This window comes from Laccaria bicolor, genomic scaffold (genome assembly GCF_000143565.1).
Source record: "Laccaria bicolor S238N-H82 LACBIscaffold_17 genomic scaffold, whole genome shotgun sequence".
NCBI lineage: Eukaryota > Fungi > Basidiomycota > Agaricomycetes > Agaricales > Hydnangiaceae > Laccaria > Laccaria bicolor.
In genome coordinates this window covers 378,854-397,922 of record NW_001889888.1, presented here as the reverse complement: position 1 = coordinate 397,922, position 19,069 = coordinate 378,854, and the positions used below count along the sequence as shown (strand labels likewise).

The following is a 19,069-nucleotide window of genomic DNA, read 5'->3' as shown; positions in this document are numbered from 1 at the left end:
TGCTCAAGTAGGATAGGCCCTTACCATCCTGGAGTTTGTGTCTAGCGAACTTCCCCAAGTCTGTTGGAATCCCGAATGGTGAGGTGGTTGATTCTGTGCAAATGCCGAGGGCCAGGTGCTCGATAGGCGATGACTCGAACGGGACGTTGGATTTGAGGGACGGTTCTGTGATTGGAGTGAGAGTGGACCGACGGTGAGCCGTTTGTTGAATGGAAGGCAAGATGGAATGGTGGAGATGGTGTCGACCAGGTGTTGACGTGGCGTACCAAACCCACCCATCAACAACGCTTGGAAGATGCCGAGCATTGACGGAGAGCTGCGCAACTCACTTGTGCATTTGTTATTGGATGAAATAAAATATGGAAAAATGTGTTTAGAGGTTCTGAAGGGCAATACTACTATTTGAGATAGGTAGCATTATGTATTTACTGGGCAGAGAGTAAAAGTCAGACGAATTGCAATCTACAACTGAGATTCCGGCACTTTCAGTTGCTTTATTGTGACCCTCTGCACCTATTCCCATTACCTGTATCCACACAATCCTCTGATTTCTATGAAACTTTGTGAATCCATTCGAGTTTTCATTCTGAAGATATCCATATAAATTTCTTGGCCATTGGATGGTTTTTGTGAACACAGTATAGTTTATATCAGACAAAATACACTCTATTCAAGGACTCTCACAACAAATCCTTCATTATCAAAGTGAATACAGCCCTCAAGAATTTCATACTGGTATCCACCTACCTAGCTGAGATTATCTGAATTTGATTCCCTGAGTATTAGGCAAGCAGAGAAAGGTTTGCCAACACAATTGTATGTTTTGAAACCCTCCTGAAAATTGAAAATTGGGAACAAGACTTTCAGGTGTGTTATTTCACTCAAAACTTAACAATTCATGTCCTAATATTGTTTCACTTATGCTACAGGTGTTATTAGACTATAGCTGGCAGGTTTTAAATTACAAATTGCTGAATTGATATGTTTTTTATCTTGAAAAAGAGAGATAGTACTCCTTTCTCTGCAACTTTTAGCCAACTTCTGATGAAAGTTCAAGATAAAAGTTGTAAGTTAACCATGTTAAGATGTATTACCATTGCCAGAGTAATGTTGCCTCTCCTTGCTCAATGTCAGTTGTATTTCCGGTGTTTTCAATGGGTTTGGGAAGTTTGCATCTATTTGTCTGAAGCTTCAAACACGTCATCCGAGTTCACTACGTCGCATCCATCTACTTGCGAGGGTGCCATGAATGTGAAAGATGAAAAATCAGGCTGTATTCTACTTGTAGAGTACCAGAATGTTTATGTTTTATTAAATTTAGGTGTGAAGAATGAATAGCATGCCTTTTGAGGATCTGGCCACAGGAAGGCAGCTATTTGCAACTATTTTGCAATGCCTTTCACAATGTCATCCAGCTGGAACTTGAGCCATCCATCCAAATGCTGCTCAATAAAAATACCAAAAGTCATATGATATGTCAAAAACAAGTTGCAACTGAGGAAATATGAACTTGATACAATCAATAATATGAATGACACCTTCCAAAATGCATTTCCATGATTTTCGTCTCAAAAGCTGGCTTTGTTGACAATTGTTTGTTACTTGGAAAAGGTCATCCGGAACATGACTTGTGCATCCATCATCTCCACATCTCTGATTGAGGTGGAAATTTTTGGAAAAAATCAGAAATATATTTCTACATCACTTGGTAGCTCTGAGTGGCTGTAACATTAAATTTGAAGGAGAAAAATGAGAATTATCATAACTGAAATATTCTGGTGAAATGCAGCTTTTTCAGAGGGATTTTGACATGGAAAAAACATATGTGGATGCCCTTTTGGCAAGAGAAACATACACAGGATACAGGAAAACATACCAGTCATCAATACTGATCCAGGATGTACCATTTCTAAGAATTTTATATTGTAAAACATATCTGAGCTATATTTAGATTTGTTATATATCACAAACATGTTGGATCCAAAAATAGAACAGATTTCAAACATTAGCAAGCTATTTTTGATTTTTCTATCATATCTGATGCCAGATATTAATATTTCACCCAAAAAAACCAAAAATTTCCCCCCTAGGGTGATTTTTCAAAGATGAGCAGAATGCAAGCAAAAGTAGGCAAAGGACATTGCACATCAATTAGCAAATGGTGTGCAAGGCAATTGCACACCTCGTAGGGCTAGGACTACATCTATGGCTGTGTGGTGGTGGGCCATTCGTGGTGGTGGATCTGCCACATCACCACGTGACACCCATGGTTTGGGTCAGCTCAATGGGTGGGGTGGTTTGTTCGCAGGTGGAATGAAATGACGGACGACGACGAATGTCGTATCCGTCATCTGGTTGCCACGCTGCTGGCTTACCTGGGCCTTCCACTCGCCTTCGTTCCCACCCATCTGTGGTCGTTGTCGGCATCGTTGTTGTCGTTGTTGTTGGTGTTGTCGACGTCGTTGCCGTTGTTGTCATCGGCATTGTCGACGTCATTGTCACGGGCAGCCGTGGCTTGAGATGGTGGGATGGATGGTGATGGTGGTGGTGAAAGGAAGAAGCGACATGGCAACGCGACAGCCATAGCTGTCACGTTTGAGACGCCACATGACAGACGACGCTATATAGATACCTTTAGTTTAACTTACAACAAAGCCTGTGTGGCTCAGGTGGTTACAGCGCTGCTTCCATTCACGATGTTGTGGGTTCAATTCTCTCAGGTGCAATTTTTTTATTTTACTTAAATAAAGTAAGGACACTATAAATACTATATTTATATGTATTCTAATGGTATAATGGTCATTAATTCTGTCCATGGAATCCATATGAACTGCTCCATGGAATCCAGTGGAATCCATGTAAATTCCATATGGAATTAATCATTCCATGGCCATTCCATCATCATTCCACATGGATTCCATGTTGTCCATGGAAGAAGAAATTGGCTGGGGTCTCAGCCAACATTCATTCCATGGATTCCATATGGAATAACCCAGGGAAGGTAAAGACCTCCTCAGGTGCCTGGATTCTCCAAATGTTTGGTGCGTAAGTAGATCTTTAGTGGGAACATGCACTTAGTGAGCATTGTCGATAAATTCGGACACTAAACTATCCTGCTCATTTGAAAAATATGAATTGGAATAGGCATATGTTATGTCAATGTAAAAGTCCAATAGTTGATGGCACAGAGGATTGTCAGTGTGTAGAATACCTGCTATGGTCTACTCCTCCTCCTCCCCATCATCCATTCAGGAATACATCACGCTTGGAACTTCTCCTTGAAACAGATAAAATTTTATATCAGGTCCTATTCGGATATTCTATCCGGTATCAACGTGCCTGAATTTCTAGAGCTTTTGCGCTAGAAGATTGTCAGCGGGAAAATGCGCACAACACTGCTAAGCCCTTGCATTCTGTATATTCCACTCATTGAACAGCAATTTTAAGTAGTGTATGTATATTCCCATTGGAATTAGATTGAAACAGCTCTTGAACAAAGATTATTTGTGCACAGAAGTCTGAGAATACCTGTTCTTGTCTCCCCCTCCTCCTCCCCAATGTTAGGGCTGCGCACCGTCCGTTTGACGGGGACGGCCGTCGATCGACGGGCGTAAACTTGCAACTCGAAAGCCAGAACGGAAACGGGCGGGAAAAAAACGGCCGTAAATGGGTTGTACGGCCGTTTGCCCACCCTTTCAATGTATATAATTTTTTTCACAATTTTTGGGTACCTGATAAATGTAAGAAGAGATATAGAGCACGAAGGATGAAGATTTGCACCTTCAAACAGCAAATCGTGAGCTCGAGGTGTGAAAAAACAATGAATAAACCTTTCGCGGGGTTTCAATTGCGATGAGTCAGCACATTCTGGTTGTTTTTGAGCTGCAATTTAACCCGCTTGGAGACATTTAGCATTGATAGAGATATGCAAAATTTAATAATGAAGCACTTCATATATTTCAATAAATAGTACAGCTAATTGTGGGTAAAATTACAGAATATGTCGATGACCCGTACGGATGAAAACGGGTGTTCAGCAAGCCCAAACGGAAACGGGTAATTGTCCGTCAGACCCGTCCGTCAACCCGTCTATGACGGGCACGGCGCGCAGCCCTACTCCCCATCATCTGCGCTATAATTGCCGCGCTTGGAATTTCCCCTTCAAACTGACACTATTACGTGTCAGGGTACTGTTCAAATAATATTCGGAGTATTTTGTGCCTAGCGTTCCGGAACTTCCATCGCCAGAAGTTCGTTAGTGGGAATCTGCGTATCTTTGCACCATTCCGCGATTTCACCTCCTTCGTACCCCAGTTGCACAACCTTCTTATTTTTTTAACATACCGCTGTATTGATTTTGATAGAAATGACTAAGGTTGTAAGCGTCTCGTTGAGAAGTTTGAGCTACCACTCTAGCCAAGTCCTTCTCCTCCTCCCACCCTCACCGCCGCAACATACCGTGCTTGAAATTTCCCCTTGAAACTGACAGGTACAGGGGTCTTACCTAGTTACCTGTATCCGACCTGTCTCTGTTAGGCCTTCTGGATTTTCTGGTGCTGGAAGATAGGTAACGGGGATCTAGGCGCACGAAATTTGTGTCTCTTTCCTCTCCATTGGATTCCGTTTATTCCGCATGTATGATGATAGCTCCGCTTAGGGTTCGTGCGTAGCCCATTGTAGCCCTGGTTTGAAATATCTTCCAACTTCACCGTACACAAGTAAGCGAGGGGAGGAAACTGCGGATATTTATGGATTTTGTTTAGACCTCAGTTGACAGAATTGAATTCGACGAAAAAGTACTCGATGTATCTACAGAACAAGCGGTCAGTGTAAGGGGGGGTTTGCTCCGGAATTATGTACGATACACGCCAGAAACAACGAGGACCATTCTTCTGCGTCGATTTCCTGAATTTGTGAACCCTGTAATCTTCGGCGGACCCTGGAATAATTTTTGTTGATGCGTAACCAGTCCGGCTACAAGGGTCACGCGTACGTACTCTCGGTTATCTTCCTGAATGTATAAAAGGGCTGGGTTAGCTCTGTATTCAATAGGATTCCAATCCTCCGCTTACCTTACCGCCCTCTCCTCCTCCTCGACGGCGACGCCTTTCACTCCATCTTGCTTGCTCATCGTCATCGTCCCCTGTCGGTAAGCCCTTTCGTTCACAACGTGTTTTTTTGTTGTTGATTGTCCTCCGCAGACGTTAAAGTCGTCTGCGATGCCGCCCACGGTAAATCCCCTATTTCCTTCACCTCCTCGCTTTGCTGATACGCTCGCACGTCGTTTTAGGACTCTATTGGATGTTCTGAATACCAGGTCAGTGTCGCGGTGTGGCCCTCACATCAACAAAGATAACTGACGTGATGTTTTTAGGTCGGGGAGTGGGTTCTTCGTCACTTTATGCCGAAAGTACGTCAGGTTCAAATTTCTCTTTTTATAACAGTTGCATACCTTGCCACAGTAAGTGCCCGCTGTCATTGCCTTGTCCGCCACCATTCAGGAAGGTCCTAGGAATGCCGGTACGTCCAAGGTAGGTCACATCCTATACCGAATCTCAGTTTATCAACTTACCCGCGGTCAAAGTGATAGCATCAACGATGCATGTGAAATCTACACGAAGAGGTATGCTGATCATGATAAGGCTTAGTTACGAATGACTTACGCAACGTCAAAGATGCCACGGAATGTCGACTATCCTCGTCAACCCCATGAATTTTTTCGTCCGAGCCGCTTTAGACCACCGGTGAGAAGTCATTGAATTGGCTGGGGAGAACGTGTGACGGCAAAGCCAAAAGTTGAGGAAGTTCTGGCCACGAACGTAAGTCAAATCCTTCACGAACGATCACTGCACTGACTTACCTGCATTGAAGCCAAAGTCCGGTGGCTTTGTTACAATCAACGCGGTTCTACAAAATGTTCGTGAGTTTCAGTAGTGGAATGCCGCTGTAAATCACTTACCCAAAGCGAAAGCAAAGTTCCCGTTCTGCCGCCCATCCGCTTCCGATCCACCATCGCGCCGTTTCCAATGCCTACCCCCATGTTCTCGCACTGCCTCACCATCCTGACACACAAAGCGCGCTAAACGACTTCGCATCAACACTGGTCGACAAAAGGTTGATTGTGCACTATGGAATTATAGTTAACTTACCCAATGTCGCAACAGCCTGTCCTCATCCGCTCAAATCCACGTCATCGCCATCGCTTGCCAAACCGTCGTCACCGCCTCCCATTGGTCTGACCAACGCGATGTTGTCAAAGGTAGTCGGTACCCGCGTAGTTCGCGACTTCAGTGCGTTACAGCCCCCTACGCTGCCCAAACCTCGGAGTAGGGCTGTTTGAATGTCGTACTCACGAGCGTAAGACGTTTCTGTAGGTCAACTGTAGGTCATTTCGTCGGCGTAGAAGTCTCTTGCAGTCTAGGAGGTCTTCGTGAATTGTAAGGAAAGGTACGTGGGCGGAAGTGATATTCATGGGGACTTACCCAAAGTCCAAGCAGCTGCCGTCGACGTGTCCTCCATTCTTCACCAGCCAATCGACATCCTCTCCGCCCTCACTTGCCATCCCTCGGTAAACTGCCATCAACACCCCCCCCCGTTCGTCCGTCCTGCGAAGTCGTTGAAGTGTACCGGGTATCTGTGTAGTTTACGACCTGTAGGTCGGTGAAACATTATTGAATTGACCGGAAATCAGAAAGATAGCTCACCTTTCACATCCTCGTCATTGTCCTGGACAATCCACATCGCCTGACTTGCGATCTCGAGGTTTCCGTGGCAGGTCCTTTCATCGTCGTTGTAGTAAGCGGAAGGAAGTGAGGTGAATAACAACAATACGCGTCCAAGTTGTTGGAGGACGTTTAGAGTGGTGTGAAGGCATGAGTGCGTGGCGCGTTGGATTTTGTACACGACTATGCTACTTGACATTGGCCTCACAGCCTTGCAATGGCGGGGAACAACACAATCCTCAACACCATCGCCCTCCTCTCCGCAACGCTAACAACCTACAACCCACTCCCCTACAACCCAGGCTTCTCCATCAAAAACGTCCTCTCCCTCGCCCAATCCCTCCCCCGGTACTCATGGGAATACGGAACATCCGCCGAAGCCCAACTCGAACTCTTCACGCCCCAATTCTCCGTCTTTGGCGCGACCCCGTTCCCGATACCAGCACTACCAGCAGCGAGGGTGATTGCCTTGAACTATGCATCGTCAAAGGTGGATTTTGGGACGGGGTACGCGGCGTTGAGTGCGGGTAGCGGTGCGGCGGGTGATCCGTCGAGTTTGGGAGTGAGTGCGGTGATGTTGGGTAAGATGGATGGGAAGTATACGGCTGCTGCAGAGGAGACGGTGGATGCGCTGCTCACTCAGATCCCACGATGGTCGAATGGGGCGATATCGCATCGTCCGGACGTTGCTGAGCTTTGGTACCTTTCATTTCCTCCGTCGTTACTGAGTACTGATGTCCTTGCGCCCAGGGCAGACTTCGTATACATGGTCCCACCCTTCCTGGCCTACTACGGCGCAGACACCCAAAACGCCTCGGTCCTCCTCCAATCATACACCCAATGCCAACTCTACCGACAAGTTCTTCAACCTTCGAGCGGCGGCGCGTGGATGCACATCATGGGTCCCCAAAACCAAGACACCGGACTCTGGTCGACGGGGAATGGGTGGGCCGCAGCTGGGATGACACGCGTCCTCGCTACATTTATCAAATCCCCTTTCGCTCAACAACTCAATGGGAGTGCGCAGGCAGATGCGGTGGAGGGGTTGACGGGGTACATCAAGGAGATATTAGACGGCGCGATGAGCTCGCCCATGAGTTTTGGGCTGTTGAGGAATTATTTGAATGATACGAGTGGTGATGGACAGGGGTTCCCTGAGATTTCGGGGAGTACGCTGTTGGCGAGCGTAGCGTATCGAATGGCCGTTCTCCGTCCCGATGTCTTTTCTTCCTCCTCCAACTCCTCCAACTCCACCTCTGCCTCCTCCGTTTCCACGTACATATCATGGGCCGACAACATCCGCGCCGTCCTAGGCGCATACGACGCCTCTGGCAACCCACACATCACAAAAACAGGAATAGCAACCCCAGCAGTGAACCCGCTAAACTGGCATGATACGACGCCGTATACGTCTGGTAGTCCGGAGGGGCAGAATTTTGTGGTGTTGATGTATGCGGCGTGGAGGGATTGTGTGTATGCAGAGGTTTGTGGGAATCCGTTGGCTGCTTCGACGACGACCTCTGCGACGGCTGGGGCAGCGACGACGACGACGACGGGGAATTCACGAAGGATGGTGAAGAAGCGGATGCATGGTGGGCTGAGGAGAGCTTTGGATATATTTGGCAAGATTTCGGGGTGAACAGCTTCTGGTGGGATTGATTCGCTGCCACTTCGATTCACTTTGACGTCCAATGTTGAGTTTTACAGTCGAGCACATCGTTTGCAACGATTCCGGACACAATGTAGACTATTATTCTACTCGTTATTGGTACTCTTATTTGACATGTATTTCTATGTACGTTCAAGTACTGTACAATTGCATGTTATATGTACAAGGTCAAGGTTTGGAAAAAAGCTGGCAGCATAACGGAATCCGTGGCGCTCTCCATAAACTTCGAAATATCAGTAATTCTCAACAAGAAGCTTCAAAGTCGCCCCTTCATCAAGCCTATCAGCCAAACTGTCCTTCACACTCATCTTCTCCTTCAACGTCTATGAAACAAAACACCCCACAATCAGTCAGTCCTCTCCAGCACAAAAATCAGAAACCGCACCTTATTAACATTCAAATACCCCGTAACAAACGCCTCCCCAAACGCCTCGCCAAGCACCGCATCACCCCTAAACGCCTCCCGTGCTGCCTCCCAATTCAACGGCAACCTCTCCGTAATCCCACACCTCGCCCTCTCCTCCTCCCCCATCTCCGCCGCCGTCTTCCCAAGTTCTCCATGGGCACTACAATCCCTCACCTCAAGTGCCCTGTTGATCTTCACACCACCCTCTACGCCAGCCGCTATAAGCCCCGCAAACGCCAAGTACGGATTCGACGTCCCATCTACGCATTTCACTTCAAAGTTCCGGGAAGCGGGGGAGGTGGCGTTACATAGCCTTATTGGAGCTTCGCGGTTATCGGTCCCCCAGCAGACGTAGGTGCCCCCTGACCAGGCACCGTCGACCATGCGTTTGTAGGAGGCGCTGAGGGGGAGTGTGAGGATTGTTAGGGAGGGAAGGTGGGCGAGGAGCCCAGCTAGGAAGGAGGCTTCGAGGGATGTCAAGTTTGGTGAGGGGGTCGAAGGGGAGGGTGGAGAGGAGGAGTGAATGGATATATGAGTGTGTGCTGCGCTTCCGCCTGTGTTTGTGGTTTAGTCAGTTAACGGAAAGGTAGAGAGGAGGGAAACGTACAGCTATCCATATAAACCCTCGGAGCGAACGTAGCCCTCAACCCATGTTTACTAGCAACGTTGTAAATCGTCTCCCTCGTATGCACAAGCGCGTCAGCCGCCTGAAGTGGTCCCAGTGGCCCCGTAACAACTTCATATTGTCCCGGGGCAGCTTCGGCATGATACATCTGCAGCTCTATCCCAGCAGCATTCAAGGCATCCGCGATTTCCTCCAGGACTTTGGCTTCGACGGAGCCAGAGGGTAAGGCGGCGGAGTTGGACCATCCGTGATTGTTCACTGCTTCGATGGGGTTCGTTTGTTTTAAAAGGATGAATTCGGATTCGACGCCGATGAGGAAGGAGAGGTTGAGTTCGTTTTTGGCTTTTCTAGAGGGGATGTTAGCGGAAGAAGAAAGGGTGGTGAGGAAGAGGAAGAGCAATGTACGCACTCGACGACTCGACGAAGGATCGTACGTGGACAAAGATCGACCTCGTATGTTAGTCGTCCATTCCGTCCTGGAAGCGGCGTTTTCTCCTGAAACCAACCCATAACCACTGCATGGCGAGGCTGGTACCCGCACACTCGGAATGAGGAGAGGTCAAGGACGTAGAGGTATTCTCCTATAGGGCTTTCCACCGGCAAGGACGTGAGACTACGAATTCCAAAACAGAAAGAGAAGATGGGAAACACTTACCTGAATCCATCAGCCACCGACAGAAAGACGAGACCTAACGCGCATTTGGTGATCGACACACCCGTGCGCCCGGATGAATGGAGGAGTTTCGCAAAGTAAGCGTTAGTGACGACGCGATATCTGATGTTGTTAATAAGGTCGACCCATTGAATGCGGACGAAGTCGAATGAATATGGCTCGTAGTAAATCCCCTGAGGCACGTTTTTCCTGATAATATCAGGCCCCGGGAAGCTCCCACCTATGTCTGTGCGAAAATAGCATATTTCAGAGGCCAAAAATCGTAATATTCCTCTGCGTTTATAGCATATTTGAGACAATTTCTGGAGATTTTCGCGATATTCCTATCTACTTATAGCATATTTGAGGACTCATTCTAAGAAAAAAAAAATCAACGCAAGGAAGGTTGGCGGCGGCGGTGCAAAATGGTGGTGCAATATGGCTACTTGCAACTTGTGCCGTGACGAATATCTCAAAGTGCACCTTGAACATGGACGACACCGGCACTCAAGCAAGAGCCAGTAGAGTCATCTCAGGTCAACCGCCCTCATTCCTCTCTCCATGCCATTTGAACAGAAATCGGGGACCATTATGTCATTGTCAACTGATGCCGCACTACATTGGACAACATTAACGCTGAGTCGAAAGGAGGTAGCTAAGTCTTCCTAGACGCATTCCTGGCGCCCGTATTGCGGCAAAATACTAGTTGTGTATGAGAGCTAATTAGATTGTCACATTTTGGCAGAGTCACATGTAAGTAGTCACCTCGTGGGAATGTGACATCCTTGTACGCAATAGCATATTTTGGACGTGAAAAATAGCATATTTGAGGCCGTTTTTGGACCATTTTGACGCACAGACATAAGGGCAGCTTCCCGGGGCCTATAATATCCCTTGCGTCCGGCGGATTAAGTTGAGGATTGGTGAAGGGAGTGTAGACGACGCCTATTTGTTCTGGTGGTGGTTGTGCAGGTTCTGGTTCGGCCATGGGTGCTACATAGTGATTCAGATGGGTAGAAGTAGAGTCTATTAGGGAAGGTTTATGTAGCACACAACTCTTCTCGAACTCTGCTATCTATCTATCAGTCTACTAATTCTGGTAAGTATTCGGATGAAATGCGGGTGTTATAGCTTGAAGGAGCCCAGGAAGAGCCGCTCAAACTAATAATAAGTCCATCTATACAGCAGCTCTTGCGTGTGCAGAAAAATTCGTGATCAAATACTAGCAGTCTGCTCGGCGCTTGATGAGACTACCACGCCTTTAGGGAAGGGTTCAACTTTTTCCATCGTGGCCAAATCGTGGCGTTGGGAGAGCGTCACGTGTGCTGGTTGACAACCTGAGAAGATCAATCACGACTTCGTTCGTCACAACCATCACTCTCCTAGCCAGGATTTGGCCAAGATGCTCACCTTCTCTGCTCTACGTGCGCGTGAGGGCCCATCGTCTGGCCCATCGCGCCGTTTCAAGATAAGGCGTTGTCGAGCCACCCCCTCGACACCATGCCACCTAATGAGTACGTCCTCATTTCTCATCTGCTAACATTCTCATCTCATTTCGTCACTCCAGAATCAATCTGACGTGACTATTTCGACGTCCCATCTGTTTCTGGACAATATTTTCGCGTAGACTTTCGACTGCCTCTAACAGGCCGCGATCCTGGGGTTTCCGATGTCGGTTCGTCTGCCACACGCCTCCCAACACTCTTCCTTTCCTTTTGCCGCATCCTCATCGTTGTTCAATGAAGGCCATGGCCGCGATTTCCACCAATGAAGCTTACAGGACGCTATCGAGTGCACTAATTTCAGATGTGTAGATGATCTTGATGGACCGATGAACAACGGTGAGGAATATTCTGTCTTTTAGATCCGTCTTCCACTCATACACACATTATCTAGCACCAAGGACTGTGTATCGCAATCCGCTCACGGGCGCCCATTTCCATTTCTCCTGAGAGGTTCTTTACCGCTACTTCAACGCAGGTAAGGATCATCTAGACTCTTCGTCGCTTTCATCTAACCCTCCTCATAGTTAAAACCATTTTGGATGGCGAGGGTCACACGCTGCCCACTAAGGAGTTCAAGAAAACGAGACAGCATTCAAAGATCATCACCCGGCAAGCCTCACAACCCTGTGTACTGATGTGGCAGATGACCGTGGACAGGAGGGATCGTCGGATACTTGGAGGATATAGGTTCGTTCAATGTTAAAATCTCAGCCGTTGCTGATTTGCCCTCACGTCTCCAGAATTCAAGTTGGATCGATAGTACCGTTCGGCGGGTCCATGATCTCGAATACCGCGGGTTGTTCGGGGATTGGGCATCTCAGTCTTACATTCAGCTCGTTAGCACTATATGGGGCCCGGCTGTGGTAGGCCAATTAATTTGGTTTGGTAAGTGAGGTCTCCTCTACTACGCTCCTTTTTTCTCACCAGTCCGATCTAGAACTACAATGCCTCAAAGCTGCAGCGCGCTTCTGATAAGACGACCTGCGAGGTGACGTGTAACGCCTCGGATTGACGATGCTTGGGTTGGCGGTGGAACGGTTAATGTCGGACACTTGGCATCGGGGAGAGGGGACAGAGGACGATCGTACGGGTGTCATACGATCAAGGAGGTCAACTTCCGGCGGATGTTGGACGTCGTCATGGGGCAGGGATTGCTGCCTGAGGGTTGAATCAGGGGGGGCAGCCGCAGCTGGGTTTCGTCTGCGTTGTGGAGCACTGTGGCTTCTCAGTAACGATGTGCTGCAGCGTGGTTTGGCTTCACCATAGGCCATATGTCTAGTGCTGTGGAAGGCCGTGGTCGGCTACCGAGTTCGGTAGTCTCGAGTTCCTGTGGGCGGGGATAATGGGACAACGGAAGGGGATTGTTAGTTCGAGTTGAGGTGTGAATCTGGATAACGGCAATCCTGTGATCGCGTTAGCAGGAGGATTGCATTGTGCAGATCCGTGTTTTGGGACAGAAATTGGCCTTCAATAGTAGGAATGGTTTAGAAATCGTAAGAAGGGGACCTAGCTAGACCATAATCCTGTCGCAGTTCTTGGTACTCACAGAAAACGTTACAATATTTTGTGGTCACATGACTGCTACACCCTCAAGGGAATTGACGTTTGATTGACGCTCTAACATTCTTGTTATCAACCACCATCATCATGAACGCAAACGCGACTATCGGTACCAACGATACCAACGACACCAACAATATGAATACTACTGGGTTAAATCCCGTGGGAAATGACGTTCTGCAAGTGATCGGCGGCGGCGGTCTTTCTGCGCTCGAGGTTGTCGCTGCGTCTGGCAACATCTTTCCACCTCTGAAGGCGGCTGTCATTGAGGTATTAGCCATCATTGGGATTGTCAAGGTGTGTGTCCTTACTTCAATCATTCTGTCACATCTTCCTATGCGACAGCATTAGAAATTCAAGACCAATAAGAAAGCTTGGTTTGCTTTTTCTGAGAGTCTCATCGAGAAGGTCAAGAAGATTGTTGAGGTCACCTGTCAATACGATGAGAGTCAGATCCTGTTGACTTTTCAACACAGTTTTGAGAATTTGAAAGGGTGTGTGGTTTTATTTTGTAAACTGCCTGGATTGAAGTTGTGCACAAGCATTTTGGACCATTTGAAAGAAGATGTGATGAAGATCCAAAACCAGAAGGGATTTCCCAATTTCAAAAAAGATCAAGAGCACATTGCCAGTTTGCAGGGTAAATTAAATGCACTTGTGAGCATGTTTCACATATGTCACTTGTTCTTTGTCATCTCATTCATTTGATTATTCAGCCCAACTTTCAGGCCTGTCTCAGAGTTGATGGAAGTTCACAAGAAGCAGGTATGTCAAGTTATAAATATTTAACTTGTTGTTGTTTCTTAACTTGTACAGATGTCATGAGGGATGTTTGGGAAGGTCCCATAATGACTGAGCCCAATGAAGATGATATGTCTATTGAGAGAAGAAATGTTGGTGAAAGGCCCACAACTACAGTAAATGGTATGCCCAAACTTGCTTTCTGATACAATTTCTTGATAACCTTTTTTCTTCTGAAGTGGCTCAGGCCAATATGTTTACTCAGGCACATGATTTTCAAATTAATGATGGTGTCTTCAATAATACTGTAAGTAATCAGCTTGTTTGTAGTGCCCCTTTCTTAAAACCATTGGTATACTGTAGATCAATATGAGTGACAACAGAGAAGTTCAGGCCAAAATAGCAGATATAAGAGAGCAGTCAAATGTAAGTTATAAATTGGGTAAAATCTATCACTGTCTCTCATCATTAATGAACAATCTAGGCACAAAAATGGCTGCAAGAGCTCAAGGCTCCATCACATGGCAAAGTAAGAGACAGGTGTATGCCTGGGACCCGGAAGGATGTGCTCACTCTTATTAACACATGGGTTAATGATCTGAATGAGCCTAATATTTTCTGGCTTTCTGGCAGTCCTGGCTCTGGGAAGACAACAATTGCTTCAACTGTGGTTGCTGATTTTGACTGTCTCTCTGGGAAATTCTTTTTCCGTCGTGATGAGGCTGAGCTTCGGGATCCAGACAACTTATGGAGACGTATTGCTTTGGACTTTTCTTCAGGATCTAGTGATTTTGGAAAGTCTATCACTCAGGCATTGGAGACTCAGAAAGCTGACATCAGAGGCCTTGATATTTCTATGCAATTTGAGCATCTTATTGTCAAGCCTTTACAACAAGTTTTTGGGGCTGCTGTGGAGCCTTTTCTTGTTGTTGTTGATGCTCTTGATGAATGTGATTCATATGAGAAACTGCTGCCTTCATTAGTATCCTGGTCTCATCTCTCTAAATCTTTGAAACTCCTCATTACAAGCCGCCATTATCTTAAGATTCAGAGTAGACTAAGATCTGTCAGTGTTTATCATAATCTGAATACTGGACATGAGGTCTCTGCTCAGACTTATGATGACCTTGAAAAATACTTTGTTGCAAGGTTTTCTGAGGCAAATTGGTTGCCTCCAAAGTGGCCTGGTCCAGACAAAATATCATTTCTTGTGAGAAAAGCTGCTGGACTATTTGTCTGGGCTAAATCTGCAATGGATTTTATCTTGTTTGATGGAGGTGATCCTGAAGAGAGGCTAAATATCATTTCTGCTCATTCTGGAGAAGGAATTGATGTTGTTGACATACTGTATCATCAGATTATTTCTGTTGCTTTGCAAGGTCTCAGAAAACCAGAGAAAACAAGTTTAAAGTTGGTTCTGGGTTCAATAATCATTGCAAAGAATCCACTTCGTATCAAAGATCTAACTGAGCTTCTGGAAGTAAAAGATGTGTTGCTAAATTCAATGCTGGGTCAACTCAGCCCAATTTTATCCATCAGTGATGCAGGTTATTTGCGTATTTGCCACCAGTCAGTGGCAGATTTTCTTCTTGATTTTGAGCACTCTCAAGACTTGTGGCTTGATCCTCGATTCTATAGTCTCTGCTTTGCTTGGTCTTGTTTGAAACTTCTGAATGCAAAACTAAGGTTTAACTTCTTTGATCTAAAAACATCCTATATTTTGAACAAAAACATACCAGAGCTCAATGACCACCTTGAGAGCATCAAATCTACAGCCTTAGATCATGCAAGCTACTTCTGGGCCAGCTATCTGCAGGAGGATTGTGATAAAATACTACAGCTGAAAGTTCAGGAAGCATTGGAGACATTTTTGATGGTCCATCTTTTACACTGGCTAGAAATTATGAGCTTGATGGGAACTGTAAACCATGCTGCTCAACTATTATTGTTAACTGCAAATTGGAGCAAGGTGAGTAAAGATATGTATAATTTACTATGATACTGATATGAAAATAATGTAGGTTTCAAAACCTAGCTTATCAGACTTTGCAAAAGATGCAAATAGATTTGTCATGGAATTTTTGGCACCAATATCTGATGCAGCACCACATATTTATTTGTCAGCACTGCCATTTGCTCCACAAAGTTCAAAGATCTCTTTGCATTTTCTGAAGTTATTGCAGAAGACATCTGACTGTGCAGATTGGTCAAAGGGAACATTGGTCAGAGAAATGTTTCCTCAGACTTGGGCCATGATGCTTGGGTTACTTCAGTTGCATTTTCTCCTGATGGCAGGCACATTGTCTCTGGATCTGGTGACAAGACAGTCAGAGTGTGGGATGCTCAAACAGGTCAGAGTGTCATGGATCCTCTCAAAGGCCATGATAATTGGGTTACTTCTGTTGCATTTTCTCCTGATGGCAGGCACATTGTCTCTGGATCTCGTGACAAGACAGTCAGAGTGTGGGATGCTCAAACAGGTCAGAGTGTCATGGATCCTCTCAAAGGCCATGATGATTGTGTTACTTCAGTTGCATTTTCTCCTGATGGCAGGCACATTGTCTCTGGATCTCGTGACAAGACAGTCAGAGTGTGGGATGCTCAAACAGGTCAGAGTGTCATGGATCCTCTCAAAGGCCATGATAATTGGGTTACTTCTGTTGCATTTTCTCCTGATGGCAGGCACATTGTCTCTGGATCTCGTGACAAGACAGTCAGAGTGTGGGATGCTCAAACAGGTCAGAGTGTCATGGATCCTCTCAAAGGCCATGATTCTTGGGTTACTTCAGTTGCATTTTCTCCTGATGGCAGGCACATTGTCTCTGGATCTAGTGACAAGACAGTCAGAGTGTGGGATGCTCAAACAGGTCAGAGTGTCATGGATCCTCTCAAAGGCCATGATGATTGGGTTACTTCAGTTGCATTTTCTCCTGATGGCAGGCACATTGTCTCTGGATCTCGTGACAAGACAGTCAGAGTGTGGGATGCTCAAACAGGTCAGAGTGTCATGGATCCTCTCAAAGGCCATGATGATTGGGTTACTTCAGTTGCATTTTCTCCTGATGGCAGGCACATTGTCTCTGGATCTCGTGACAAGACAGTCAGAGTGTGGGATGCTCAAACAGGTCAGAGTGTCATGGATCCTCTCAAAGGCCATGATGGTTATGTTACTTCAGTTGCATTTTCTCCTGATGGCAGGCACATTGTCTCTGGATCTTGTGACAAGACAGTCAGAGTGTGGGATGCTCAAACAGGTCAGAGTGTCATGGATCCTCTCAAAGGCCATGATAATTGGGTTACTTCTGTTGCATTTTCTCCTGATGGCAGGCACATTGTCTCTGGATCTCGTGACAAGACAGTCAGAGTGTGGGATGCTCAAACAGGTCAGAGTGTCATGGATCCTCTCAAAGGCCATGATCATTATGTTACTTCAGTTGCATTTTCTCCTGATGGCAGGCACATTGTCTCTGGATCTGATGACGAGACAGTCAGAGTGTGGGATGCTCAAACAGGTCAGAGTGTCATGGATCCTCTCAAAGGCCATGATGGTCGTGTTACTTCAGTTACATTTTCTCCTGATGGCAGGCACATTGTCTCTGGATCTTGTGACAAGACAGTCAGAGTGTGGGATGCTTGTGACTCCTATGATATACCACTGTTAAAATTCTGTCATCGTGATCAAAATTGGATCATGCTCCCAGATAATGCACATCTCCTCTGGCTGGCAGACCAAAATAAATCTGGTTTGTTCTGGCCAAGAACAACTGCAGTTATTGGTTCCATTCCAACCTCACTTCAGTTTAAAAACTTTGTTCATGGTGTAAACTGGAGCCAGTGTTTTTCTTCATCACGTGATCCCATTTAAGAAGCATTTGGACCTGTTGACACCACTGTCAGATTAAATTGAACTTCACATCTTTTATGTTATTTCATTTATCAACCTATTTTATGTCCCACTTAGATGTATATCCTCTTTATTTATAATATGACATATAATGAGTTTTCTGAGTGTATGCTTCTTTACTACATCCTTGAATTTAACTTGTTACTTCTATTTTGATGCCCTTAGAAAGAAAGGCACTGGAAAATGAATAGGTATTACCTCACATCATGGAAATTTTTATTACTACAAAAAAAGCTAAGTTTTCATAACAAAAAATAAATATAGATACTATGGTCCCCATGCTGAGTTCATTTTCCCACTTGAGTGAGGTCTTTACCTTCCCCAGGTTAATCCATATGGAATCCATCAGCAATTCCATGTGGAATCCATGGAATCAATCTTGGCTGAGACCACTGCCAATTTGTTGTTCCATGGACATCATGGATTCCATGTGGAATGATCATGGAATGGTCATGGAATGGTCAATTCCATATGGAATCCATTGCTATTCCATCTGGATTCCATTGGATTCCATATGGAATGCAGGCATATCCACATTTATTCCATGGAGCAGTCCATATGGATTCCACAGAGCAGTTCATATGGATTCCATGGAAGGGATTAATGACCATTATACCATTAGAATACATATAGATATAGTATTTATAGTGTCCTTACTATATTTAAGTAAAAAATAAATTTTGCACCTGAGAGAATTGAACCCATGACATCATGAATGGAAGCAGCACTGTAACTACCTGAGCCAGACTGGCTTTGTTATAAGGTAAACTAAAGGTCTGTATATAGCGTTGGCGTTTCAAATGTGACAGATATGGCTGTCGCGTTGCCACATCCAAGGGGCTCTCACTGGAAGATTCCGAAAACTCAACTCCCATCACTGGGTACCACTTTTTGAAATCAAGGGTTCATAGGGTCTGGAATATATCAGGAAGGTGTAGACCAATTAGGATGGTAGCGCTGAATTGATAAGCAGTAGACACACTGTATCTACTTCGACATTCTCCTGCCATTATGCTGAAAAGGCGATCCAACATCGACACCCAAATTCTTGACCCACCTGAGTTCATCGACTTCCTTCACCAATCCGGCAACACCACCAAGTTCGCAGTTTGAGTACCGATTGAAGATTCTGATATCCCAAGCCAACGCTTGATTCAATGTGATCTGTGCGGTGTATCAGTACCTCTCACTGGAAAGGACCATCCTATTCGCTTGAAAACCCACTGAGACTCCACTATATGCCAGAGAGAGGTGCGCAGGCAACAAAAGAAGCTGAAAAAGGATG

General features: G+C 45.8%; 6 protein-coding genes across 6 annotated transcripts; 5 read left to right on the top strand and 1 right to left on the bottom strand.

Moving 5' to 3' along the window:
- The first annotated feature begins 4,762 nt into the window (after positions 1 to 4,762).
- On the top strand, positions 4,763 to 5,785 carry LACBIDRAFT_299679 (uncharacterized protein). The gene is made up of 7 exons (XM_001882610.1): positions 4,763 to 5,011; positions 5,073 to 5,231; positions 5,291 to 5,317; positions 5,375 to 5,410; positions 5,467 to 5,531; positions 5,585 to 5,623; positions 5,676 to 5,785. Exons 2-7 carry the CDS (start codon positions 5,220 to 5,222, stop codon positions 5,746 to 5,748), a joined length of 252 nt encoding a protein of 83 aa, XP_001882645.1. The 5' UTR covers positions 4,763 to 5,011; positions 5,073 to 5,219; the 3' UTR covers positions 5,749 to 5,785.
- A 129-nt stretch (positions 5,786 to 5,914) lies between these two features.
- On the top strand, positions 5,915 to 6,340 carry LACBIDRAFT_299678 (uncharacterized protein; the record flags this gene model as incomplete). The annotated part of the gene is made up of 2 exons (XM_001882609.1): positions 5,915 to 5,920; positions 5,966 to 6,340. The coding sequence occupies 2 exons, from the start codon at positions 5,915 to 5,917 to the stop codon at positions 6,338 to 6,340; spliced, it is 381 nt and encodes a 126-aa protein (XP_001882644.1).
- Positions 6,341 to 6,939: 599 nt separating this feature from the next.
- LACBIDRAFT_299676 (uncharacterized protein) lies at positions 6,940 to 8,560 on the top strand (the record flags this gene model as incomplete). Its single annotated transcript, XM_001882608.1, has 2 exons — positions 6,940 to 7,421; positions 7,473 to 8,560. The coding sequence occupies 2 exons, from the start codon at positions 6,940 to 6,942 to the stop codon at positions 8,359 to 8,361; spliced, it is 1,371 nt and encodes a 456-aa protein (XP_001882643.1). The 3' UTR covers positions 8,362 to 8,560.
- A 64-nt stretch (positions 8,561 to 8,624) lies between these two features.
- On the bottom strand, positions 8,625 to 10,566 carry LACBIDRAFT_299675 (uncharacterized protein; the record flags this gene model as incomplete). Its single annotated transcript, XM_001882466.1, has 6 exons — positions 8,625 to 8,714; positions 8,777 to 9,351; positions 9,405 to 9,769; positions 9,832 to 10,011; positions 10,078 to 10,418; positions 10,492 to 10,566. The coding sequence occupies 6 exons, from the start codon at positions 10,564 to 10,566 to the stop codon at positions 8,625 to 8,627; spliced, it is 1,626 nt and encodes a 541-aa protein (XP_001882501.1).
- A 1,647-nt stretch (positions 10,567 to 12,213) lies between these two features.
- LACBIDRAFT_299674 (uncharacterized protein) lies at positions 12,214 to 12,446 on the top strand (the record flags this gene model as incomplete). Its single annotated transcript, XM_001882607.1, has 2 exons — positions 12,214 to 12,266; positions 12,320 to 12,446. The coding sequence occupies 2 exons, from the start codon at positions 12,214 to 12,216 to the stop codon at positions 12,444 to 12,446; spliced, it is 180 nt and encodes a 59-aa protein (XP_001882642.1).
- Positions 12,447 to 13,226: 780 nt separating this feature from the next.
- Positions 13,227 to 17,745, top strand: LACBIDRAFT_299673 (uncharacterized protein; the record flags this gene model as incomplete). Its single annotated transcript, XM_001882606.1, has 9 exons — positions 13,227 to 13,436; positions 13,491 to 13,796; positions 13,856 to 13,904; positions 13,956 to 14,063; positions 14,120 to 14,187; positions 14,244 to 14,306; positions 14,365 to 15,849; positions 15,902 to 15,999; positions 16,083 to 17,745. 9 exons carry the CDS (start codon positions 13,227 to 13,229, stop codon positions 17,743 to 17,745), a joined length of 4,050 nt encoding a protein of 1,349 aa, XP_001882641.1.
- Positions 17,746 to 19,069: the final 1,324 nt, after the last annotated feature.